Source organism: Sminthopsis crassicaudata, chromosome 5 (assembly GCF_048593235.1).
Source record: "Sminthopsis crassicaudata isolate SCR6 chromosome 5, ASM4859323v1, whole genome shotgun sequence".
Classification (NCBI taxonomy): Eukaryota; Metazoa; Chordata; class Mammalia; order Dasyuromorphia; family Dasyuridae; genus Sminthopsis; species Sminthopsis crassicaudata.
The window spans coordinates 188,225,755-188,253,029 of NC_133621.1; the positions used below are offsets into that span (position 1 = coordinate 188,225,755).

General features: G+C 38.9%; 1 protein-coding gene across 4 annotated transcripts in view; it reads left to right on the forward strand.

Annotated features, from left to right (window-relative positions):
* PEX5 (peroxisomal biogenesis factor 5) overlaps window positions 1–25,437 on the forward strand; it is a 39,051-nt gene extending 13,614 nt beyond the window's left edge. For 2 of the 4 annotated variants that reach the window (XM_074269101.1, XM_074269102.1), the window contains exons 6-16: window positions 1,065–1,170; window positions 2,053–2,143; window positions 4,447–4,557; window positions 4,806–4,898; window positions 5,256–5,375; window positions 17,879–18,022; window positions 18,516–18,586; window positions 19,733–19,945; window positions 20,593–20,758; window positions 23,535–23,692; window positions 23,857–25,437. In XM_074269101.1, the coding sequence (XP_074125202.1) occupies window positions 1,065–1,170; window positions 2,053–2,143; window positions 4,447–4,557; window positions 4,806–4,898; window positions 5,256–5,375; window positions 17,879–18,022; window positions 18,516–18,586; window positions 19,733–19,945; window positions 20,593–20,758; window positions 23,535–23,692; window positions 23,857–24,058 (1,475 nt within the window). In that variant the 3' untranslated portion in view covers window positions 24,059–25,437. The remainder of the gene's footprint in view (window positions 1–1,064; window positions 1,171–2,052; window positions 2,144–4,446; window positions 4,558–4,805; window positions 4,899–5,255; window positions 5,376–17,878; window positions 18,023–18,515; window positions 18,587–19,732; window positions 19,946–20,592; window positions 20,759–23,534; window positions 23,693–23,856) is intronic. The other 2 variants (XM_074269103.1, XM_074269104.1) reach the window with 1 other exon arrangement.
* Window positions 25,438–27,275: the final 1,838 nt, after the last annotated feature.

The following is a 27,275-nucleotide window of genomic DNA, read 5'->3' on the forward strand; positions in this document are numbered from 1 at the left end:
TTAGTCATTTTTTCATTTGCATTTTTTTTAGGATGTAATATATCATTCTCTTATTTTGATTACTTAATTTGGTGTCATTTCATATAAATCTTGCTCATTCCTCTGAATTCTTCCTATTTGTCATTTCTTGCTGCATAATTTTTCCCACTTGCACGACATTCATGTACTATAGTTTTTCATTCCCCAAGTGATGGGAACCCCACTTTGTTTCTGGTTCTGTACAGCCACAAAGAAGCTGCACATTTTGAACATTTTGGTGTATGTTGGAACTTTGTTTCTGTCCTTAGGGTACTGCTCAGTAGTGGCATTGTTGAGTCAAAGAGTTTGGATAGTTTAGTCACTTTTCTTATAATTCCAAATTAAATTCTACTTTGCAGTCTGTCTTCCTGTAGCCCTTTCAGTATTGACTGTTCTTAATTATTTGCCAATTTTCATGGTGTGAAGTTAAACCTTAGTATTTTTATTTGAATTTCTTCTATTTCTGTGTGTTTTTATGGGTTTTTTTTGGGTGTGTGTGTGTGTGTGTGTGTGTGGTTTGCAATTCTTTTGAAAAGTGTTGATCTCTTTTGCCTCCTCTCTATTGGGGTTGGCTTTTTCTGTCCTATATTTGAGCCATTTTCTATATGGTGCACTGAGTTATATAAAGTGCTTTCCCTCCAGCACTTTATCAAATCTCAGTGAGGTAAGTAGTGTAAAGATTATTCTCCACATTTTACAAATGAGAGAACTGAGGCTTGGGAAATTAAATATCTTGCTTAGGATCACATAGCTGAAAAATATCAGCTGGAATTTGAGCCCATGTCTCTTGGTTCCATTTCCAGAACTCATAGCTGCTATGGGCCTGACCTTCTCATGTAGCCTCATGACTTGTTCTATAACCTTCAAAAACTTTCTACCTTTTAACTTTCTGAAAGTGGAGATTCATTAGCATGATTAGGCCAGAGAAGTGACTATTTTTTTAAATACTAGGAATAGGGATGCCATCTAGTCTGTATTTAGAATTCCTCATTTCCCCATTCTCTGGCTGACCCTGTTGGTTCTCCAATCTCCCCTAATCTCTGCAGACCCCTCATCGGTGTCCCCTGCCCGCTGGGCTGAGGAGTACCTGGAACAGTCAGAAGAGAAACTCTGGCTAGGAGAGCCTGAGGGAACAACCACCACTGACCACTGGTGAGTCCTGGCTGTTCCTTCCTGTACATCCAAGGAAAGATTTTAGGCAATATTTTTTATCCCAATATTTCTCATTCATATTTACATTCTGTCTTCCCCAATCTTCTTTTTACTCCTTAGCCTCTTTAATTTTTCCTACTTGTATTACATCCAACATAAAAAGTCTGTAAATTCTACCCTTAGCTTACTAAAAGTCTATAGCTGTCCTAAGGCCTTTCTTGCATAATTTGTGATTCCTAATTCCTTCAAAGTTGTGTGTTAGGGAAGGAAGGAAAGAATGGAGGGAGGATTGAGTACCTAGTATATACCAGGCACTGTGCTACTTTTTTTTTTTTTTTTTTTTTTAACAAATATTATCTCAGTTGGTCCTTAGAAAAACCCTGGGAGAGTTAGGTTCTTTTATTATCTCCATCTTATAGTTGAAGGAACTGAGGCAGACAGGTTAATTGACTTGCCCAGTATCACAGAGCTAGTTTGAGCCCGGATTTGAATTCGGGTCTTCGTCACTTAAGGTCCAGAGCTCTATCCATTACACCACCTAGTTTTAGGAAAGAGAAGATAATAGAATATGGGAATTTATCTTTTCTTCTATCCCTCATTGTCTCCTTTATATATATATATATATATATATATATATATATATATATATATATATATATATATATATATATATATATATATATGTATATATATATATACATATATATATATATGTATATATATATATATACATATATATATATATATATACATATATATGCATTTTTCTTCAGCTGAGAGGAGAAAGTTGTTACTGAGGGCTAAGAATGGGTATGCATAAGGAATGTGCATAAGGTAGTGTTATTTTGGAGCATCAGATCATTTTGTCCTCTTCTGACTCAGGTACAAGGAATATCTTCCTGACGAAGACCTACAGTCCACTGCCAATGACTTCGTGGCCAAAGTGGATGACCCTAAATTAGCTAATTCTGAGGTGAGCCTCATCCCACTGTTTTTCTGTTTGGGAGAGCTTTGAATGGGACATAGTGAATATGTTTTTAATCGTGTTCTGTCCTGGGAGAGGGCGATGAGACAACAGGATTTTTCCTATAGACCCCTCCATTCTGTCTGTTCTTCTAGTCTTATCAATCCTCTCTGGGCTCACATTTTTCCCTTTAGTCTTGAGCCATAGTTGATCAATTCAACTTTACTGAAAATAGAAATCATTTATGTATATTCCTTTTTCTTTCTTAATTGACCCCTCAAAATTTCTGTAGCTTTTTCTTTTATTTCCTCAGTTTCTGAGGAAGAAGTCACTATTCTTAGCCAAAGCTAGTCCCTCTACTTTTGTCCTTGATCCTCTCCCTTCCTTTCTCTGTTATGGATTTTACCTTTCAATTATGTCCTTTTTTTCTTTGTCAATCTTTTCTTTGTTGTTTCCTTCCCTGTTTGCTACAAATGTGCACAAGTCTTCTTTTTAAAAACCCTGCTATCTCAAGACATCATCACATATCTCTCTCACAGTCTGTCACTCAGAGTTGCCTATACTCTTGTCTCTACTTCTATACTTCCCACTTATTTCTCAACTTTTTGCAATTTAGCTTCTGTCCTTCCCCCTACCCCTCCAAAGGCAGGATTTGAATTCATGTCTTGCTTTCTCCCAAGCTTCTTCCTCTATCCATTTTGCCATTCTGTTTAGCAGTTGGATCTCAAGATCAGAGGACTGATGCTCTCATAACTGCTAAAACCAATAGACTTTTTCTTCATTCCCTCTTTGCTGATTTGAATTCTTGAGCACACTTTACTTTCCCTGACTTCTGTGACCTTTTTCTCTGTTTTCCTCCCATCTTTCTGGCCATTCCTTCTTGGTTTCCTTTGCAGGAGAATCATCTGTCTTCTAACCACCATTCTTGGTGACTCTCAAGATTTCTGTCTCTGTCTTGGCCATCTCATAAATATGATCCTTAATCTCCTAAATCATTGCCAGCTATCTGTGAGATGACTCTGCCTTGGATGTTCCATTGACTTCTGAAAATCAGCTGGTCTACAACATTGGTCTCCCACTTTAGTCTACCCTCTTCTCCCATCCTGTCTGCTCATTTTCCAGGCTTTCCTGCTTTCAGTCACCACAGCTGCAACATCAACATCATAGGAGACTCCTTTCTCTCCAGTATCCCCCACTCTAGTCACTTGCCAAGTTTGGTAGTTCTACTTTGGTAATACCTTTCACTTATATCCCTGTTTTGGTTTTTTCCCAGACAGGTTGCAACTACCCTAGTTCAGACCCTCATATAGTCTTCATGTTTTCAGGTTCTCTTTTCTGATTTATCCTCTATATCATTGTCAAATTAATGTTACTAAGACACAGCTGTTACCATGTTTACTCCCTTGTTTTACATTTTTCAATGAATAGCTGTTTTCTTTAGGAGAAGGTACAAATTCCTCAGCCTGGCATTAAAGGATTCCAAAATCTATCTCTGGTCTATATTTCCAGATGTTTTTTGTATTAACTCCCTTTCATGTATGTGTTCCAGGCACACCGGCTTGCAAACTTCCCCAAACTAAAGATTGCTTCTTCTGAATCTGGATCTTTGCACAGGCTTGGAGCTCCCTTTGCCTTCTCACATTTGCCTCTTCACATTTGCTTTCTTCAAGTATTGGCCTAAATGTCACATTTTATGTAAAGCCTTTACACTTTCCCCTCCCTTCGGTTATTAGGACCCTCTCAATTCAGATTATCTTGTATTTACTTATATGGGTACATACTATATGCCCACAGCAGAGTATAAGCTTCTTGGGGACAGGAATTGTTTTTTGTTTTTGTTTTTCTTATATCAGCATAGTGCCTTGCACCTAATAAGTGCAAATAATTTCCAAAGAAATGAAATTTGAGACCAGCCCCACAACTCTCAATCTCTCTGTCTGTCTCAGCACTTGGGGTTAAATGATTTGCCCAGGGTCACACACCTAGTAAGTGTCTGATGCTAGATTTGAACTTAGGTCCTCCTGATTCCAGAGCTGGCATCCACTATACCACCAAGCTGCTCCATGTGCCTTTTCTCTTACCTCCCTTCCAACCCCTTTCAATTTGTGGTTTTCTTTGCCTTTGTTCCCCGCTCTTAGAACCCATAATCTTAGAACCCCTTTTTGTTCTTGGCTATCTTTCAAAGTGCATATTTTTCTTGGAGCTGGGTATATTCAAGGAGAAGGGAGTGTGCAGGGTCCTTTCAATCATGGTAGAGGGCACACACTTGGCAATCCTCTCCCAAGTAGCCTGTGTGTATCTCTGTGCCCCAGTTCCTGCGATTCGTGCGGCAGATCGGAGAGGGGCGGGTGTCCTTGGATGCCAATTCGGGGTCCAGCCAGGAGCAGGCAGAACAGTGGGCAGCAGAGTTTGTACAGCAGCAGGTAGGACCCTGTCACAACCCAGTCCAGCCTCAGAGTCAGTTCTTTCTCCAGGTTATGGTTTCCCTATCAGTGTTCTCTAATCCCAAGTGGGGAGAAGATGGTCATTGACAGTTTTTTCTGTCAGTGCCTGCCCCCAGCGTGGGTGGCAATGGGAGCTGATATCATTCAGCTTTGAGGGCTTTTTGAGAGGATAAAGAATTTTTGGGTGGTAGAACATTGACTGGCCATTTACCATTTCTTTCTCACAGGGCACATCAGATGCCTGGGTGGACCAGTTCACACGGCCGGCGAATATGCCTGCCCTTGATACAGAATTTGAAAGAGCCAAGTCAGCTGTAGAGGTGAGAACAGAGACCAGGAGGAACACCTCTCATTAAATGCCCTTTGGCAGTTTAGTGAAACCTAAGGATCCTTTCTTAGAATAATGCTTTTAAATGCATAAAATCAAATAGCACAGATTTGCAAGGGAAACCAGTCATGGAAATAGTTATCAAATTTTCTTTTAAAAAAGTTCATGGACCACAGGTTCAGAACCTCTTCCTAGAGGAATTCTTCCATGGATTGGAACCCAGATAGTAGAGATGTAAGACCAAATAGGAAATAACCTTAGAAAATGGATTTCAAATCAGCTATGACAGTTGACTCTTTCTCTCCCTCCTCTTCTGCCCTCTTCTTCCTCCCCATGTACCTTCCTACAGTCTGATGTTGATTTCTGGGATAAGCTGCAGGCAGAATGGGAAGAGATGGCAAAACGGGATGCTGAGGCCCATCCTTGGCTCTCTGACTATGATGACCTTGCTTCTTCCTCCTATGATAAGGTAAGAGCACTGGTTCTCTGGTGTCCTCTTCTCTTTCAGTCTTCTCTTAAAGTTTGAGATAAAAGGAAAACTCACTTTGCAAATACTGTTTTCCTGTGAACCTTCACATGAAAAGAAATCTAAACAATCATACTGTCTTCCTTTGTTAACAGAAAAATCACAAATATTGAATGCCAAAGGTTGTAGCATAAATCTATTATTCTACTTTATCAAAGCTGTTAATATGTGGAATTTGGCATTCATGGACAGACTAATTCAGGACAGCTAAGGAATACATACTTAGCTGAGTATTCAGCTGAGAAGAATACTGAGAAGAAAATATTTTGGTTTCTAGTTTGGGGCTCCAGACTTTGGAAAGCATGTAATTTTCTTGAAATGAAACAAGAACATGCCAAAGACTGGAAGCCTTGATCTATAGAGTATTAGCCCCAGTGATTTTGAGAGGAGGTGGACACAGCAATTAGTAGGGAAGGGTAATTACCTATCAGTGATCTGGAATGATAGGATCAGACTAGAATCCTCTCTGTTCAGAGGTTGGTAGATGGTAGTTTATCTTCTTGCCTCCAGACACCTATCTGTCAAACTTAAAGTTGGCAAATTTTTTCCATTCTACTCAGATGCTAGCTGCTCCAACTAAGGTAATATCATTAATCTATAATGTTCTTCTCTAAAATGTATTGTTCTCTGGAAGCAGGTTTCTTGGGGAGCTTCTTGAGGCAGCCTTAGTTTCAGTTCAGTTTTAGTAATCACCCCAAATGCAGCCAGGAGTTAAAATCCAGATCCTTTATTGTCGCCTTCAAAATAGCCCGGTTAGCTTTCTTAGAAGCTATCTCTCTCCTTGGTTCCAAGAGCTCCCTCCAAATGTCTCCAGCCAGCACAAAGGTGGAATATGGAATGAATCTGATTCTGCCTCCGAGAGTGGGCTTGTGGGCTTCTGTGGGCCTGTGGGAGCTCCTCTTTCTATATTCTCTCTTAAAGGTGTGAACTCTAATAAGTACTAAGTACATAATCATTATCTCTATCAATTCCAGTGACTTAGCACCTTGTTTCAAGTTCTGGCCCATAACATTAATCAATGAGGGTTGGGGTGAAAACAGAATCACAGAATTTAGTGTTGTGAGGCATCTCAGCAACCATCTGCTTCAACACATAGCCAAGAAAAGATTTCTCACTCGAATGTATCCCATAAATGGTCTTCCAGCCTCTGCTGGAAGACCTCCAATGGGGGACAAGCCATCTCCCTCTTGAAGCAACCCACTCCATTTTGGGATAGCTTTTTTTTTTGCTTCTGAGACTGCCTTCTGGGCCAAGCAGAATAAATCTGATTCTATTTCCATATCATGGTTTTTCACATATTCAGAACCAGCCATCATGTCTTTATTCAGTCTTCCTGTAAAGTCTTTTATCAGTCTGAGTGGTCTTTATCCCTCTTAGTGTTCCCAAATTTCTCAATGTCCTTCATAGATTGTGATACTAACCCCCAAATACAGTTCTGGATGTGACTGGCAGAGTGTACCAATCTTCCTGCGAACGGAGACTGGACGTTCAATGCTGCCTGAGCTCTGCCACCATATACAGCTCGTGCTGAGTTTACAGTCTACTAAGATCTCTGGACCATTTTTGGAGTGAATTTATTGTCTATTTCCTCCCTGAGGATAGCAAGAAGTATGTGGATAATTTGGGAATCTCTTTCTTTGGGTGATCTCTTTGATTTTCATTATGGTTCTGCAAAGCACATGGTCTCATTGTCACTTTACAGGTGAGAAAAATGAGACTGAAAGAAGAGAAGTGACTTGCCTAGTGTCACAAGTTAGAACATGCCTGAGGCAAGATTTGTACTTGGATCTACCTCACTTTTAAGTCCAGCACTTTCTGCACTGCACCAGTGCTTTTGCTCTATACTTGTGAAGCAGCCCCATTCTGTGTTTGTGGAGCTGGTTTTTATGAATCTATATATAAGACTTTACATTCATCTATGTTGGATCTCATCTCATTAGATTGAGCAGCTGCATAGTGCAGTTATAATAATAACTAACATTTTTTACAACTGATACGTATCTAGTCTGTTCTTTCTTAGCTTAGTAATGTCATACTATCTATGTATCATAACCAAACTTTTGCCTTTTAGAAATATGTAAGATCATGCATTTACAGTTATTGTTACAAGTTTGTCTTTTTCTATCTTGTTTTATATGTATGTCACATAACATTTAAAAGAATATTTTTCTGGTTAAAAGCAAAAGCCACAGTTTTGATAATTGAAAATAGCCAATTGTATTTCCACTACTATATTGAGAATGTTATTTTTGGGGGGGGGGTTTAGCTACTGAGTGAATACATTGGGCACATTTGGGTTTTAGTTGGAATTTTACATAGCTTACATTTTAATTCTTTGGCTCTTTGCTATTTCTAGTAACTCATAGTATTATTTTAATAAATGCTATAATACTAAACTTAAAAAGTAGTTAATATTTTTATAGCGCTTAATATGTGCCTGGCACTGGCTAAGCATTTTACATATATTCACAGCTTCCCTGGGAAGGTACTGTCGTCTTTAATTTTGCAAGATGTTGAAAGATTTGCCCAGAGTCCCACAGTTATAAATGTGTAGTTTGAATTGAGGCTGGATTTGAAATCAGATCTTCCTGACTTTAGGCCCAGTGCTCACTCCATTCACTGTTCTCTCTAGCTGTCCACTTGGTCGTCATCTAGTAATTCATAGAGAGCTGGCCTTAGACCGGGAAGACCTGTGTTCAATTCTTGCCTCAACCACATTCTGACTATGACTCTGGGCAAGTCACTTGAAGTGGTCTTGGTTAACTCTCTTAAAACTTTGGTTTCAGAGAGAATACCAACCTGTGCTGGTAGAGGGATTTCTTCATTTGGGAGTTCTCCATACCAGTGAACCAGTTAGCCATCTCGCCTAGTTTTTTGGTCATCTCAGATCAGATCTGCATCCCTCCTTGTCTTTTTCCAAATTGCTAATTAGAAAAATGAAGTTCAAAGCCAAACACAGATTTCTGAGACACATTTCTGCAGATGTGTTGAACTGCTTTTTGAGCAAAGATTCTCTTAAGACTTTTTCCTGAGCTTGCTTACTTCTTTTTTTATACTACAATCTCACTTGGTGATCTCTTAAACTCCCTTGGGTTTGTCTTTCTTTCTTTTCTTTTCTTTTTTTTTCTAACTATATTACCACATTTATTGTGCTGCACAAGAAAAATCATATCAAAAAGGAAAAAAAAAAGCAAGCAAGCAAGCAAACAACAATAAAAAAGATGAAAATACTATGTTGTGATCCACATTCAGTCCCCACAGACCTCTTTCTAAATGTAGATGGCTTTCTCCATCACAAATCTGTTGGAATTGGCCTGAATCACTTCATTGTTTTGTAATTGCTGTGTATAGTGTTCTCTTGGTTCTACTCACTTCATTTAGCATCAATTCATGTAAGTCTCTCCAGGCCTTTCTGAAATCATCCTGAGGATTATTTGATCCTGCTGGATCAAAGGGTATGCACAGTTTGATAGCTCTTTGGACATGGTTCCAAATTAGATGCAGTTGGATTAGTTCACAACTCCAACAAAAATATATTAGTGTCCTAATTTTCCTACATCCGCTCCAACATTTATCATTACCGTTTTGTGTCATCTTAGCTAATCTGAGAGATGTATAGTGGTCCTTCAGAGTTATCTTAATTTGAATTTCTCTATTTAATAGTTATTTAGAACATTTTTTCATATGACTAGAAATGGCTTTAATTTTTTCATCTAAAAATTATCTGTTCATATCCTTTGATCATTTATCAATTGAAGATTGGTCTGTATCCTTCAAATTTGAGTCAGTTCTCTCTATATTTAAAAAATGAGGCTTTTATCAGAACCCTTAAATATGGAATTTCCTCCCCCCCCCAGTTTTCTGCTTCCCTTCTAATCTTGGCTGCATTAGTTTTGTTTGTACAAAACCTTTTTAATTTAATAATATCAATTGTTTATTTTGCATTTCATAATGTTCTCTAGTTCTTTGGCCATAAATTCCTTCCTTCCTTCATAAATTTGAGAGGTAGACTATTCCTTGTTCTCCTAATTTGCTTATGGCACTCTTTATGTCTAAATCATGAACCCATTTCAACTTTATCTTGGTATGTTAGGTATGGGTCAGTGCCTAGTTTCTGCCATACTATTTTCCAGTTTTCCAAGCAAGTTCTTACCTCAGAAGCTGGAGTGTTTAGGTTTATCAAACACTTAGTTATTGACTATTGTGTCTTGTGAGCCTAACTTATCCCACTGATCTATCACTCTATTTCTTAGCCAGTACCAAATGGTAATTGATTACTCCTGCTTTATAATATAGTTTTAGGTCTGGTACAGCTAGACTACCTTCATTTGCATTTTTTTTTCATTTAATTCCCTTGAAATTCTTGACCTTTATTTCTTCCAGATGAATTTTTTTATTATTTTTTTCTAGCTCTATAAAGTAATTTCTTGGCAGTTTGATATGGCACTGAATAAGTAGATTAATTTTGATAGAATTGTCATTTTTATTATATTAGCTCAGCCTACCCATGAGTACTTGATATTCTTCTAATTGTTTAGATCTAATTTTATTTGTATAGAAAGTGTTTTATAATTCCTGGCTTTGTCTTGTTAAAGAGTTTTTCATCTCTATGTACATAATTTCTAGATCTACACTTCTAGATCTGTAGCCCTAATCTCTCTTCTGAGCTTTAATCTCTTGGCATCAGCTGCCTTTTGCACATTTCAGACTGGATGTCCTGTGAGTATCTCAAATTCAGCATGTCCCAAACAGAACTATTATCTTTCTCTATAAAACTGCCTCTCTTGCTAACTTTCCTATTACTTTTGAGAGTACCACAATCCTTCCAGTTGTCCAAGCAAACTTGGAATTATTTTTGACTCCTTACTTGAATTTATTCCACATGTAGGTATGGAGCAGAGAGAGTCTTGGATCAAAGCTGATGCAGGCAAAGACAGAACAGGAAGGGGGTTTAGAGAGACTCCTGGAGGCCTGATTTTTTAGATAGTGTCTCCCTGAGCAAACAGAACTCTGGAACAGGAACTGAGTGGAACAGAGGGGGATTTTTAGATAATATATGGCCCTCTATCCATAGGAAACTTGTAGGTTAGTAGAGAAATATATATGACACATGCATAAATATCCATAATACAACATTAAATATAAATGTTGCTTATATATAAATTCATAAGAGCAGTATGCATAAGAGATCAGTAAAGGCTTTCTGGAGATTTGAAACAGGAAAGCATTATACTAGGTAGGGAAGTCATGTCAGTTATAAGGAATAAAGTGGGAAGGCAGGAAAACACAGGGTGGGCAGTTTGGCTAGAGCTGACTGAAGCATAGAATATTGAAGGTTCCATATGAGAAAAGTAAGATAAGACAATGCTACTAAAAATCAGTGTAACTAGGGGCAGCTAGGTGGCGCAGTGGATAGAGCACCAGCTCTGAATTTAGGAGGACCCCAGTTCAAATCTGGTCTCAGACACTTAACACATCCTAGCTGTGTGACCCTGGGCAAGTCACTTAGCCCCAGCCTCAGAAAAAGAAGGAAAAAAAAATCAGTGTAACTGAGGGAAAAATTATATCAAATATCACTGGTAAGGGTCTATATTTCAGTTATTTTGATGCCTAACCTGAAATCTGTAAGACCAAAAGCCATTCCCTAGTACATAAGTAGTTAAAACATATGAATGAACAGCTCTCAGAAGAAGAAAGGTGGTAGTGGTAGGAGAAGGAGGGACAAGCATTTATTAAACACCTATTGTATATCAGGCACTGTCTAAGCACTTTACAAATGTTATTTTTATCTCAGGAACTGCAAAATATTAACCATGTGAAAGATTGCTTCTTTAATAATGTCTGTGATTTTATGTAATAGTTATATCATGTGTAAATTATATTATCTAAAGTGAATATAACAATAATAATATTAACAATAAAATAAATAATGTTTCTTGGATTTGGCACATCATTATACCAAATTCTTGCAAGGATTCCTGGGTCCATCTTCATTGAAAGCCGTTCCAAATGTTTTGTATATTTGGTATCTGGCTCAATTGAGTCTGATTGCTTTCTCCACTTTGAGGTCCCAGGAAAGAAAGCTGCCATTCAGTAAGCTAAGAGACTGGAAGTTAATAGCCAGGGAGATTGAATGATGACTAAAGGACTAGTTGGAGGTTTTGTCCTAGAAATGGAGGCTTAGGGCAAGAGTAAAGAGTATCTAGGTGGCACAATGGATAAAATACCAGGCCTAGAGTCAGGAAGACTCATTTTCCTGAGGTCAGATATGAGTTAAAATACTTGCTAGCTATATGACCCTGGGCAAGTAATATATCATCTGTCTTAATTTCCTCATCTATAAAATGATTTGGAGAAAGAAAAGGAAAGTTACTGTAGAATCTCTGCCAAGAAAACTATAAATGGAGTCATGACGAGTCAGACTGTATCCTGTACAACTGTATAATAACAAGAGTAGAGGTACTGGGGAGGATGTAAGCAAAAAGATATTTTGTTGAGAGGAGAATGACTAGACCATAGCAAGCAGAAGTTTTTCCAGACTAGTAGTCTGCCTCTTAGCAGGCAACTTTAGAACAGTGGGTTAGGGGCAACAAGCAAGCTTTTGGTTTGCTGACTAGGGGAAGTTAAGTAAGATGTAGAGACCTGGGCCTCTATACTCTATAAAGGCAGACTTAACAGTGCGGCAGTAACATTATGGAGGAAGTAAACCCTATTGGGAAAACCTGTTGCCAGAATTTAGACAATATCTCTGGTGTGATGTATTTAGTACTAGAGCTCACTTTTCTTATTTAGTTGTGGTAGCATGGAAAAGTTGGGGAAAAACATTTAATTGGGTAATACGTTACTATACTCTCCAAATTGAATCTCTCTTGGGAAGCCACATTAGGAGAAGAATCTGACCATCAAGGGGCTTCTGCTTACACAAACTACTTTCTGTTGGGTATTTCTCACTGGCACAGTGGAACATCAGCTTTTCTGGTAGAGCTTTGCCTAGAAGTACATGGCTTTGTTAGCCTCAATTTTCCTCAGTTACCTTGTTCTCTGGAAGAGTTTGAATACAGAATAGCTACCCATTTCAAAATGGGGAGGATGTAGAAGAGAATAGTGGCATGTCATCAGGAGAGTCCTACCTGTGAGGTGGTTTTTGGCCACAGTCTCATTGGCGCCTCTTCCCTACCCTTCACCTTGAATGTTATCTGGGACCAGTTCAATATTGAGTTGTACCACTCAGCCATCATCTTATAGTCTTTGAGAGGAAACCAGCAGTCACATCCTAATATTGTCATACAAAAACAGAATAAATACAAGGTAATTTTGTGGAAGGAGAAAGCACTAGCTCTTGGGGGATTTGAGAGACTCTATCTTGGAGGTGGCATCTGAGCTGTGCTTTGAAATCCCACAGGGATTCAGAAAGGCTGAGGCAAGGAGGAGATGCCCCAGGACAGAGGGACAGCCTGTGCAAAGAAGATGGGGGGAACTTAACGCTTTGTGTTAGGAACATCAAGAGGAATAACTTGGCTAGACAGAGTATATCATGGGGAGTGATGTGTAATAAGACCAGAAAGTATTTTGGGAAAGGACAGAGGAGTTCCTATTTGATCTTAGCTGTAATTTATTGAACAGGCAGATCTATTTTTCCAGGACTATCACTTGGGCAGAGATGGAAAGGGGGGAAAGGGAGAGGAAGAGGAAGGGGAGAAGAATAGAGGGAGGGGGAGAAGGAAAAAGGGAGGGAAGGGGAGAAGGGAGGGAGAGAGACAGAGAGGAGAGAGGGAGAGACAAAAAGAATGTGTGTGTGTGTGTGTGTGTGTGTGTGTGTGTGTGTGTGTGTGTGTGTTTGGGTGTGTGTGTGTGTATGTATATGTGTAAAAGGAAAAGTACTAGAGGGAGAGACTTATGACAGAGGGATCAATTAGGAGCTATTATAATAGTCCACTTAAGCAGTTCAGTCAAGTGGTGAGGAGTTTGGACCAGAATTTGGACCAGCCTTGTGAGTAGAGAGGGGGATTTATGAGGACGATATGGAAGTAGAATTGACAAGATTTAGTAACTAATCAGATGTGAGGTGAGAGAAAGGGAGTCTCTGAAGATGACTCAAAAATTTTGAACTTCATTAGAAATGGGGAATTTTAGAAGAGAGATGGATTTGGTGAATAGATGAGTTCTGTTTTGCAGACATTGCATTTAAAAGAGTCTTGAAGAACATCCATGTAGTAACAATTAGTGGAGCCAGGGTCTCCATATTTGTATCTGGGAGTTTTACCCCAACATAATTAAAACAGAAGCTGATGAGGTCACCAGGAGAGTGTATGAACCCCTTTGGCAATCTGATGAAGCCAGTGGACCCCCTTTCAGAATAATGCCTTTAAATGTATAAGATGCAGGACAGAACCCTTTAAGTATGGCAACAGTTAAGGAGAGGAATATGAATGGCGGGCCAGCAAAGGACGCTGATAAAAAGGTGCCTCTATGGCCATATTCTTTTCCAAGGGGATTCACAGTGGAAGAGTAGATATGAAAGCTAGAGACTTTTCCTCTCTAAAATGTATTCAGCGGTTCAACTTATTAGAACTCTTTACATCCATCAATTTGACACACTGAGATAGAAGCAGAGCAGTTAGTTGGCTCAGTGACTAGAGCTCTGGGTCTGGAGTCAGGAAGACCCGAATTCAAATTCAGCCTCAGGCACTTGTTAGCTGTGGGATCCTGGGTAAGCCACTTAATCTCTGTTTGATTTAAACCACTGGATAAGCTATTCCTGTAGTTTTGCCAAGAAAACCTCTTGGAAAATATAGTCCAAAGGGATCAAGAAGAGTCAGATATGATTGAACAACTGAACAGCAACCAAAAAAGATAGAATTGTTCGGCCCCAGTCTGCAAACCATGGCTGGTAGCATCTGTGTTTGGCCGCTGAGAATGGTAGAGCTGCTGCAAATGGGTGTAGGGATGTGTCTCTTGAAGCAAGAAAGGAAGGAAAATGAAACAGCAGTGATATTCTTATACTGATACAGAATTGGAGGACTTAACAAAGTATTAACAGAAACATTTCTAAGACCTGTTTGCTGTATCAAGTGTAAGAACTGAGCGCTTTGATACTTTGGAAACTGTTTCTCTGTTCTTACTTTCTTCTGGTTCACTCAGTCAGTTGTAATTTTTTCAGTCTATTACCATGTGTTGGGCACCATGCCTTTCTATAAAGGCACTCTCCACTCTCCATTTACATTTAAATCCTACTACAGAGTTTTAAAGCTTTTTGAATAAAGCCCTTCAATCCATTTAATCTAACTAAATCATATTATATTTTTGCTCTCAAAGACTCCTCTTCTGGAGAGATATGGAAGGTCATTAGCAATACAAAGCTTTCACTGTCCAAGGAAGGCAAGATGGGACAGATCCCATTCTTCTGTCCTTCATTATTGAGGAAAGGAAAACCAAAAAAACCTCTACGGATCTACTCCCAAAATCTAATCCCTCCCTCTGGAATCAAAGAGAAATTTGAAGAAATTCCTCATAATTATTTAATGGAAGTTTTTATTAACAGATCACGCTTGCCCATACCTTAAAGTGGCAGCCATAAATAATTCCCTTCCACTTTCATAGTTTTGACTGGAATTCCATTCCTTTTTGGCAGTTTTAACTGTCTGCCTTCAAGCCTACTTCTCTGAGATACCTGAATTGACATAATAGGAGGATGTTAGGGCTCTACAGTGTAAAGCAGAGTACCCAATTTCTATTCTAGAAATAGAACTGAGGAGGTCTGGAGGCCATAGTACAAACTGAAGAGCTCCATCCTTTTGTCTGCCTGCATTTCAGGTTTCTGAATTCCAAAGTGTGTGCATCAACTGGGAAATTTCTTTTCTACTTGAAAGTTGTGCTGAAATAAGCCGAAGCATAGTCTTGGGTTTCTATATGTAGAGAGAAAAATGGGAGAAGGCTATCACAGTCTTTAGTCTTTAAACTCAGTCTTCTGGGTCGTCTGAAGCTTTCCTTCTCCAAATTTTTTTTCTAATAAATGTATTTATTTTTAATATACATTGCTTTATGAATCATCTTGGGAGAGAAAAATCATAGCCAAAAAAAAAAAAAATCAGAAAAACCATGAGAGAGAGAAAAAAACAGAAAAAAGAAGTGAACATAGCATATGTTGATTCACATTCAGTCTCCTTAGTTCTTTTCCTGGGTGCACACGGCATTTTCTGTCCATACATACATACAATATATATTATCATATAAACACACACATATACATTGACTCTCACATACAGATCCACACATATATCCATATACACATAGAGAGCTGCAAGCATACATACCTATGTTATACACACATATGTAAATATATAATATACATATGCATTTACCAACATGTATCTAAAACAATATTCTATGATGAATGATTATTATATATGAATGACAGCTGTTCTCAGCAAAACAATGATCCAAGACAACTTTGAAGTACTCATGATGAAAAATGCTATCCATTCCCAGAGAAAGAACTAATGGAAGGGGCAGCGAGGTACTGCAGTGGATAGAACACTGGCTTCAGGAGTCAGGAAGACAGGAGTTAAAATTTGCCCTCAGCCACTTGACACTTACTAGCTGTGTTAATCTGGGCATGTCACTTAAACCCAATTACCTTGTGAAAGAAAAACTAATGGTGTCTAAATACAGATTAAAGCATACTTTTTAAAAAACATGTAATTGAGAAACATTTAACAAAGTAAATATCTATTGGAGAAAACATGCACACAAGCAAGAATTTTAAAATTTGAAAAGAAAATGACTATATAGCCCAATCTGAAAAGAAATCCCTTCTATAACATGGTCATGTAGCCTTTTACCTGAAAATCACTAATGAGGGGGTCACTGCCTTTGGAGACTTCTCATTCTACTTTTGCACTGTTCTAATCGTTAGGAAAATTTCTACTTGTTTGATCTGTACAGGTAATTTTATTGCCCTGGGCCTCACTTCCTTCATCTGAAAACAAGAGCTTGTTACTAGACGATTTTAAGTTCTGTTCACATTTTATGATTCTGCTTGTCGCAGTCAGTGAGCAAGTATGTCTTCCTGTCTTTGAGATTCCTGTTATCGGAAGGCACAATGGTACAGCAGGGCAGTAATCCTAGGTTTACATCCTGGCTTTCATATTTCCTACCTGTGGGAACTGACAAATTCTTTGACATCTCTCAGCCTCAGTTTCCTTATTTGTAAAATGAGTAGAATTGAATTACATGACTACATAGGTATTCTTTCCATCCTATGATCTGGGGCTGGCTTTAAAAAGTCCTCATTTTGTCCCGCAAGTCAGTGTTTTAGAAGCAAGTGTGAGTGTTATTGTTAGCAAGGCAAGGGAAAAGTTCAAGCCTCCCACTAAAGTAGACACAGATTCCGGAATGCAGAATGTTAATGAACTTGTAGAAAACATGTAGTGTTCTGGTTGGTGTTGTGGAGGTCCTTGGACCAGCCTTCGTTTCAGCAGAGTAATCACCAGGAATAGCCAGGAATAAAGTGCCAAAGTCTTAATTGCCTCTTTCACAGCCTGTTTCCTTGCCTGGGGCCTGGGCCAGCTTTCTGGAGGTCTTGGTTTCTGTGGGGGAGGCAGGAGGACCACCACCACGGTCTCTGTCTTGAAGTCTCTCTGAGTCCGGGGGCTTGTGCTGCAGCCTCCAGTCCTCTGTCTTCCCAGCATCTGTTCCAGTCCCCTTCTAGGTCTGACTCTGGCCTCTTAAATACTCTATCACAATTAAATCCATTCATCTTACTGGTATAAGCCAATCATTCTATCACTAGGGAACCGTTATTTGTTGTAAGATTACATCAATCACACTGAACTAGAGAACTATTAATCCCCATGCTAAACTAGATAAGCATTGTCTTATTGATTCCACTGAGATAGCCCCTTGTTTAAATCAATCCTACTGAGTTTCAGCCCATTACAAACACTGTGCTTCTCTCCTGGCCAGCAGATGGCAGCAAAGGCATGTGAGCCACCTTAAAGATTTTTTTTTTTATAACCAGAGGCTCTTCTCTTAGAGCTCCTCTGTTCTGTGTGCATCAGATGTCCTAATTTTTGTCCATGGCGCCGCTTTAAGTCTTTTATTATTTACTAGGCTGATCTGGAGAGGGGGCTCGTGAGGTCTTCATTTCTCCTTCCGAAGACTTTGACTAGGAGAACTTTTAAATACTTTCTTAATCTTTCTAAAAGTAGGGTAGAAAAAGGAGATTTTTTTGCTTCCTCCGAAGTACTGTAATCCATTATTTCATACAGCGATCCACTGACCAGATGTAGTTCCCTGGCCCAAGAACATGGCCCCAGGGGTCTTCGAGTGGACTTCTTTTCCAATTAGATTCTCTCCCTGTTTTTCTCTGACAGACCTTCCCCTCACAAGACTTCCTGCACAGTAGAAGCGTGACTGTCCATCTCACTCCTCCATCTCTTTTCCAGGGGTACCAGTTTGAAGAAGAGAACCCGCTTCGGGACCATCCACAGCCATTTGCAGAGGGGTTATTGCGACTACAGGAGGGGGATCTGCCAAATGCAGTCCTCCTCTTTGAGGCAGCGGTACAACAGGATCCTGAGCATATGGAGGTAAAGGACTTGGACCTCCGAGCCCCGCATGGCTTCTCAGCTTCAGAGCATTGGCAAGCAGATGGTTGTTTGTTTTGTTTTGTTTTTTTTCTTCTTCTTTGCCTTTCACATTTTTAAAGAAATTATTTTGTTGCATTAACCAATTTCATGGAAAGATTTTTTAGCATTCATTTAAAAAAGCTTTTGAATTCTAAATTCTCTCCTTCCCTTTTACCCTTCCCCTCCCTACCTCTTGAGAAGACAAGCAGTGTGATATTTGTGTGAAATCAGGCAAAACATTTCCATATTAGTCCTGTTGCAAATGAAAACCTAGAAAAATAAAATAAAAAAGTATGCTTCAGTTTGCACTCAGAGTACATAGATAAATAATTTGGACTAGAGGAAAGGGGAAAAGATTAGGAAAATAAAATGAAAAGTTTATCAATTCTTTATCTCTTCTGGGTACATCTGAGGGTAGATCCAGGAATAACGGACTCTTTTAACCTCCCTACAGGCATGGCAATACTTGGGTACCACCCAAGCAGAGAATGAACAAGAACTATTGGCTATTAGTGCCCTTCGAAGGTGAGTACCATGAATGACAAGGTACATGACACCAATCAGATCTAAGCTACTTAAATTATTTCTGGTCCTTCAAAAGAGCACATTCGTTTTTCTTTTTTAAAATAATATTTTTCCCTTAAATTACATATAAAAACAATTTTTAACATTTGGGTTTTTTAAAGATTCAGGTTCCAAATTTTGCCTTTCTCTTCTTTCCTACCCCTTCCCTGAGATGGTAAGCAATGTGATATGAGTCATGTAAAACATTTCCATATGGAAGAAACTTGAACCAAAAAAAAAAAAAAAAAACAAAACCCAAAACTAAAAGAAAATGAAAACTAGTTTGCTTGGATCTGTACTCAGACTCCATCAGTTCTTTCTCTGGAGTTGGATAGCATTATCAGTCCTTTGGGATTGTCTTAGATCATTATAGTGATCAGATAGAAGTTGTTCACAGTACAATATTGCTGTTACTATGTATAGTGTTTTTTTTTTTTTTTTTTTTAGTTCTACTCACTTTATTCTGCCTTAGTTCATGTAAGTTTTTCCAGGTTTTTCTGGAATCATCCTATTCATCATTTCTTATACTACTGTAATATTCTATTACAATCATATATCACAACTAGTTTCTCCAATTGATGGGTACCTCCTCAGTTTCCAATTCCTTGCCACCATAAAGAGAGCTGCTATTAATATTTTTGTACAAATAAATCCTTTTCCCTTTTTTGTAATCTCTTTGGGATACAGACCCAGTAGTGGTATTGCTGGATCAAAGGGTGTGCACAGTTTGATAGCATTTCCAAATTCTTACTGCTAGAATGTGAATGTTGCATTGCTCTGGATGGGGACTGGTTCTATTCCCACATCAACCTGTGTCACCCCAGCTTAAGCCTCTCTAAATCTCTAATTTCCTGGAGAACTAATTAGGGTTTCTTTAATAACTTAAAACTTTGAATCTGGAGAATACTTTAGTTTGAGGTGAGTTAGTCAGGTAACAGGAATCTGTATTGATTCTGTAAACCAGGCTTTGAGATCCCGTGACTATGGCTGTTATTGATTCTGTAAGCTACAGAGGTTAGATTTACACAGTATTTGGACTTGCTTTTTAACCCTTTCTCTTTCTTTGTCTCTCCCTTCCCCTTAATCTCCCATTTCCACTTTACACAGGTGTCTTGAATTAAAGCCAGATAATCTGACAGCACTAATGGCACTGGCTGTGAGCTTCACCAATGAATCCCTGCAGCGCCAGGCCTGTGAGACCCTGCGGGACTGGCTACGATACACACCTGCCTATGCCCACCTGGTGGCACCTGCTGAGGAAGGAGCTGGTGGGGCAGGGCTAGGGCCAAGCAAGCGCATCTTGGGTTCTTTGTTGTCTGAGTGAGTGTGGGTCCTGTTGAAGCTGTGTGGTTTAGGCTAAGATTGGGATGAGAATTGATGAATTAGAATCTGAGAAGATACACACTGATTGTGCAGCCAGAGGCAAGCCCCCTTACTTCTCTGGCTCTCAGTTCTTTCATATGCAAATGAGAAAGAGTTTAAATGTATTTCATGAATTGTTAGTCCTTTTTTTGTGTCATGGACCTCTTCTCAGAATATTGTTTTTAAATGCAAAAACAAAATGTATAGGATTACAAAGAAAACCAGTTATTGGAACACTCTTATTTAGAGACCCCAGATTAAGGATCTTTGGAGATAATCTCTGAGGTTTGTGCTAGGTATATTATTTTGTGATTCTTCTAGTTGGTATTAGTGAACTAGAATATCAGGGAAATTCAGAGCCAAAGTCTCAGTGATGGAATGGAGATCTTAGACTTTACAATAAATTAAGTTCAATTTGTATACTAACATACTAGAATAAAATGAAGTTTTGAAAAGTGTGTTTTTTTAGCCCCCTGGGTTTGAAATGGTTTGAATGATTGAAGAGGAGATGATTTTCAGGGGAAAGGGTTGGTCAGTTCTGAATTTTGCAAACCTGAAGGTAGTTGTTATCTTTTGATTCTTCTTTTCCTCTTTATCTCTCCTAGCTCCTTATTTGTGGAGGTAAAGGAATTGTTCTTAGCAGCTGTACGGCTTGATCCTGCATCCATTGACCCCGACGTGCAGTGTGGCCTAGGGGTTCTTTTCAACCTGAGTGGAGAGTATGACAAGGCTGTGGACTGTTTCACCGCTGCCCTCAGTGTTCGCCCAAATGTGAGCCCAGGGCAAGGGGAGTAAAATGGTCATATGTAGAAATGTGAGGCTAATTCTGGACCCAGATGGGTTCCCCCCTAGTCTGAAGTCATGGTATGACTTGTCATGTTTCACATGGAGAGCTAAAAATGAGGTATATACTCAGAATCATAAGGCCATAGTGGGGTTTGAAATTGGAGGTGACTATGGGCCTTAAGTAAGAGAAGGAATTCAGTTCTGGAGTCATGGCTGTTATTGATCAGCACTCATGAGTCTTGCAGAATTGCTCATTTTATCATATCAGAGTTATATGAGATAAAATACAGAGATAAAATACAATTACTTACCATTTATGAGGTGGTCTGCTGGAGCTGGGGATGTAAAGGTTAAGAAATGTCTTTGTGTTTCTCAAACTTTACACATAAAACTGATCTAAAGGAGTTTCAAGTTTAGTAGCACATGTATATATGTGACTTGTTAGGATTACTAAGTGAGAACTCAGGTTGTCTGGACAGTGACAAGGTGAGAATTCCAGACAACCTGAGTTCTCACTTAGTAATCCTAACAGTGACTAATTATAATACATCTATGTACTTACTGGTGTCATAAAACATTTAGAAGGGGAGAGGTTACTGCGGGAATAAAATGAAGGTTTCATGAATAATGGAGCATCTGAACTGAATATTAAAGATTATTTTAAATAAGTCAGTTAATAAGCATTTATTAAGCACTCTCTCTGTGTATCTAGACTTTGAAACAAATAGGAAAGTAAGATAATTCCTGTTCTCAAGAAGCTTACATTCCATTCTAGTGGAATGATGCCATATATTCACAGATATTTAAATGCAAATTATAAATAACATCTGGAGAATCAGGAAAGGACTTTTGAGGGAGGTGGCACCTGAATTGAGGCTTAAAGGAAACTGGAGATCCCAAGATAGATAAGTGAGGAGAAAGATCATTCCAAGTATTGGGGAACAGCCTGTAGAAAGATGTGGAGATGGGAGGTAGAATTTAATGTATGGAGAATAGTAAATAGGCTAGTTTGGCTACTGAGTAGCAGTGTACAGTTTGCTTGGATATGTAATCTGGAGCCAGACTGTAAAAACTTAACAGAAGAATTTGTATCTTAGAAGCAATAGGGAGCCCCTGAAGCTCATTGAAATGAGGGAGTAATAGTCAAACTTCAGTTTAGCAGCTATGTGAAGAATGGACTTCAAATAGATACCCATTTGGAGTCTGTTGCAGTAGTCCATGTAAGTTGTGAGAGGGACCTGAACTAGGAAGTTGCCTGGTGGGTAGAGAAGGGCATAAATGCACAAGATATTGTGGAAGAAGAATTAATAAAATTTGACAACTTGTTGGATATGAGGGATAAGGAAGAGAGAAAAATCCTAAGCAGCCAACCTGAGTGAGAAAATGGTGGTGCTTTTGACAGCAAACAAAAAAAAATTAAGGAGGAATAGATTTAGAAACTAAGATAGTGGCTTTTGTCTTTGACATAATTACACTGTCAAAGTGCAACTGAAGTTGCATTGTCTATGGAAAAGTAAGGTGATTCCTTTCTTCAAGAAGCTTACATTCTATTCTACTAGAATGATGCCATATATTCACAGATATTTAAATGAGGTTGAGGTTGAGATATCTAGCAGATTAAGATATATTGGACTTGGAATTCAGAAGAGAAATGAAGTCAAGAATTATCTGGCTAGAGATTACAGTCTGACACAAGGTTACTGATGAGAGAAAAGGCCCCAGGATGGAGCCCTAAGGGACCCACACGCATGGGGGAAAGATGTAGATGAGTAGGAAAGATGAGAAGCATGTATAGTATAGCAAAAAAGTCCAGAGAAGAGATTACCACAAGTAGAGGGTCTTCAACATCAAATACTGTGCAGAGATCAAGGAAGTTGAAGACCAAAATGTCCTTTGGGATGGACTTCTTTTGTTTAGGGTTGATTGCCTGTGAAAATGTACGGTGGTGTAGAGAAGGTAGCATAAGTTTGGCCATTGATTGGTTGGTGAGACAGACTAGGATGAAATACTACTGGAAAGATAGATTGGAGTTAGGTTGTAGAGAGATTTATATTCTGAAAGTACTGCAAGTGACTTGATTTAGCCTCTAACATTGAAATGAAATTTCTAAAGAAGGCCCAGTGATCCCATCCTAAAAGATCTAATGTGTTTTAATCCCACTGGGTGAAGGACAGTGCAACCACCCCACCAGATGTCCAGAAGGAAGGGAAAGGAAAAAAAACCTGAATTTCACATTCAAGATCTAAATGTGAACTGATGAATAAATCAAAGAAAATACCGTTAAATATAAAAAAATTATCTCAAAGGAACCCCAAAAGTTAAAGTGAAATTCACTTCAATTTAACAAGTATTTTCTGCTATTGGACCTTTATCAAAAAGTGAGATCTTAAACAGTCTTAAACTTTAATACACAGAATCATCATATGTTGTAGAAGAAACCTAGTTTCTAATACTGGCTCTGACACTTAATTGCATGAATTTGGACAAGAAACTTAAACTCTGAATCTGAGTTTTTTGATTTGTAAATTTAAGGGAATTGGACTAGATGATCTTTAAGATCATTTGCAGTCCTAAATCTTGTGATGCTCTGTTAGGATAAGATGGTTTACATATTATTCTTTTAGACAATAGTAGCAATTATATAGATGAGAACAGAGAAATGAGATTGAGTAAAGAGTGAGCGGAGATTGAACTAGTTCCAATCTCATGTGTTCTTTCCATATCTTCTTCCTTTGTACTTCTCACTTTTTTGTGCCTGTAGGACTATTTGCTATGGAATAAACTGGGAGCCACCCTGGCTAATGGAAATCAGAGTGAAGAAGCAGTGGCTGCATATCGCCGGGCCCTGGAACTACAACCTGGCTACATACGTTCCCGCTATAACTTGGGGATAAGCTGTATTAATCTTGGGGCTCACCGGTGAGAGCACATCTTTCCCCACCTTTTCAAATCCTTAATTTATAATTTCCCTTTATTTCTAATTCATGGTGACCAGCTTTTTGGGTGATTTGCCAGCATTAACCAGTTAATCGTTCTATTATCCTTGTAATTCTATTCATCAGTTGTTACCCTTTATCTCCTAGAGAAGCTGTGGAGCACTTTCTGGAGGCATTGAACATGCAGCAGAAAAGCCGAGGTCCCCGGGGCAAAGGAGGTGCCATGTCAGAGAATATCTGGAGTACTCTGCGCATGGCACTGTCTATGCTGGGCCAGAGTGATGTTTATGGGGCAGCAGATGCTCGGGACCTTCCCACTCTACTTCGTACATTTGGCCTGCCCCAGTGAAAAGGGGATGGGCTGCCTTGTGAGTGTTCTCTCTGAGGGGTCCCCGCTCCTGCTGTGACTCCCTCCCTCCCAAAGGGCCTCCCAAGGGGGTGGGCTGATAACCATACGCGGTACGGCTTCTCAGGAGGTGCTTGGGGAAGGGGAGAAGGGTCAGATAATCATATATTCTATTCTCCAGTTAATTGTGGGGAACTGAACCTCTCCTTTTCCTAAATTCTCTTGGCAATTAGAGGGTTTCACATCAAACTATGTATCTCTCTTTCTGATCATCATGCCCTGCCTTCTTGGATCTGCCATTTAGGTAGGGCTCAACATAATAGGGTAGCCCCTCACACCAATAGCTACTTCTTATAGAACCTGTCACACATGAAATGACCCTCCCTCACCCATGCTCTTTTACTGGGAGTTTGTAGCATCACAGACTTTGAATAATGGGTTCCCTCTCTACCATCAATGCCTATATATTTTTGGAATAGGATTCCCAATAGGGTGGCCTTTTGGAATTAAATAATTGACTCAGTGGAAGGGAAGTTTTTGTAGGGTTTTTCTGCAGCTATGTTCCTTTTGAGCTGCCTCTGGTTATGGGGTTATGAGCATGAGGCTGCATGCATTGGTTAGTTCACGTAGGGCTGCTTTAAAAAACAAAACAAAACAAAACCCAAAACTCAGACATCTGTGTCTAGAGATTAGATAAATTGAGTGCTGTGCTTTAAAGGCTGAAAGCATGCTGTGGAGTGAGCCTATAAAACAATTTGGTTCTAGGTATAAAATGGACTAGAATAAGGAACACTTTAGTGAGTGTGAGAGAGGGATAGACAGAACATTTGGGAGTGCTTGGACTTGGCTCTAGTCTGTCAACTGCCGCTGATATCCTAGTTGTTAGGGCTGTGATTGGGAACTGAGTTGGCTGCTTCCCTGGGAACATGTTCTAGAAGTAGAGATCTTGCCAGATTTCTAGAAAGTGTGGGTGTAGCAGTGTATTTCTATTACTGTATTCCCATTTTCTCACTTCACTGGTTGCTTCAGGGAATGGGGAGAAGAGCATCTCTCTACTTTCTCCTGTCCTGGCCCCTTTTTTATGAGGTAAAGTCAGGAAAATTCAAACTAACCTCTAATACCTGTACTGCCTCTTAGGTAGGGAGATAACCCCTACTCCCTTGAAATGAAGGTTAAAGCCCTCTTGTCAGTACTTAATGATCAGAAAAAAAGGAAATCTTAATTTTCTTTGTTTTTTAAACCACCTTGCTCCCTAGGTTCTATCCCTAGAATTTTATTTTTCTTTGTATAAATATGTGTAAATGATTTTTGTCAAAAAATGGTTTTTAAATAAAATTGTAAAATATTTGTATGAAGAATAAATGGAACTAATGCAACTATAATTTTCTACCTTCTTCTTGGAGTTTTAGGGTCAAGGGAAAGGTTGGATTTGTGAATCCTCTGTATCCATCCTGAAGTGCTCTTCTTCCCTGAGGTCATCAACTGAGCCCTTGATTAAAGAATTGAGTGGTCTGTATAGTGTTTTCCAAATAGAATAGAAAGCCTGAAGGCCTAGCTGGCACATATAGCAAAGCCATGTTAGCTGTGTTTTCTCCATAACTTTGGCTCTAATTAGTCACTGGCAGATTTAGAGTCAGTCATAGTACCTGCATGACTTTGGCTGGGCAACTTAGATCTTTAAAAGTTCAGTTTTCTTTTCTGTAAAAAGAGGGAATTGGATTAGGTGATTTCTAAGATTCTAAGCTCTAATTTCCCTTGGTTATTTATGACCTTCCCTTAGTTTATAATCTGAGCTGTGCTGCAGCCAATTTTCTGACCTGATCCCTCCATTGTCATCATGTGCTTTTCAAAGTCTGAGAACCTTTTCTCTCCTGGTTTTTATCTGGGGTCAGGATCCTTTGCGAGTGTGCCAGAGCTAATTTTAAATGTTACAGTGAGCTCTTGGCTAGATAGAGCAAAGGGCAGTCTTAGAAGACTGGGTTATGATCTTTGAACAGATTCCTGTTTTGGAGGGAGAGGGGAGAAGGGAGGATTGGGAATATAACTTTAACCAAGATAATCAATCTTTAGTTATTTACATTAATGACTATGAAAGAAGTTTCATGACTTAAACATAGAATATCCATCCTTTGAATTACATAGCAATTACTACTTCAGGAACATAAGTCCTATTTAGATAAACAACAGTATATTTCAGAAACTACTGCAGTTACCTGATAGCTTTTTTAGAGGTCTCATTGTCACAGATTTAATTAGGTATAAACTTATATTTTTAAATAGAATTCCCTAAAGTGCAACATAAAATGTGTGCATTTAAGTGCAAAACCATGTAACAATGACTATAGCATCAGATAGAAACTTTGCTATTCATAAGGACTGATAAAACTCTAGTGTAGCTGGCATCTTGCAAATAATACCTCATGAATCCCTACCTGGGGACAAATATATTTTGTACTTGGGTGAAGTAACTGGGGCAGAATATATAGATAATTTTTCATTCAGTAGAGGCTAGAATTAAATTATGTATTCTCAGCAAATGCATCCTTATGATGTTTTTCAAATCTTTAAGGCTCTACCAGGTCATGACCTTTGCTGCTCTTGCTATATCTCTTTTACCTATGATACTTGAGAGTTTCCCAGTGAGTGACAGAATACATACAGAGACATATGGAAAGACCTACATAAACTGAGGCAGACTGAAGAAAGCTGTCAAGAAAACAATATGCATAGTAAACAAAACCACAAAAATATCAAAAGTGAATGTTGCAAAATTATAAGGAACAAGAATGGTTCAAAATAAAAAGTATGGAAAGACATATCTACCCTATCCTGCCCTATATTGATATTCCCTCACTCTTACCTCCCAGTTCATCACAATGTATCAGGGTCCCAGTTTTCCCCCAGCCCCTCCAACATCCATCATTATTTGTTTCTGTCATCTTAGCCTATCTGATAGGTGCACTACAATTCTATGTTACCTATCCTCAAATGGACCCTCACTGCTTCTACCTAATTATCTCACTATCCCACTCAACATATGGCTCTTTCAAATCTTTACCTCCCTTCTCAAATATCCCATAGTTTCCTCTCCCTCAGACTTCTCAGTTGAATACCTTGCCTCATATTTTACTGAAAATATTCAGATCATTTTCTAAGATCTATCTTTCCCTCATTTTTTCAAAATAAACCAAATGCATACTACCACTATCTCTTCCTTTAT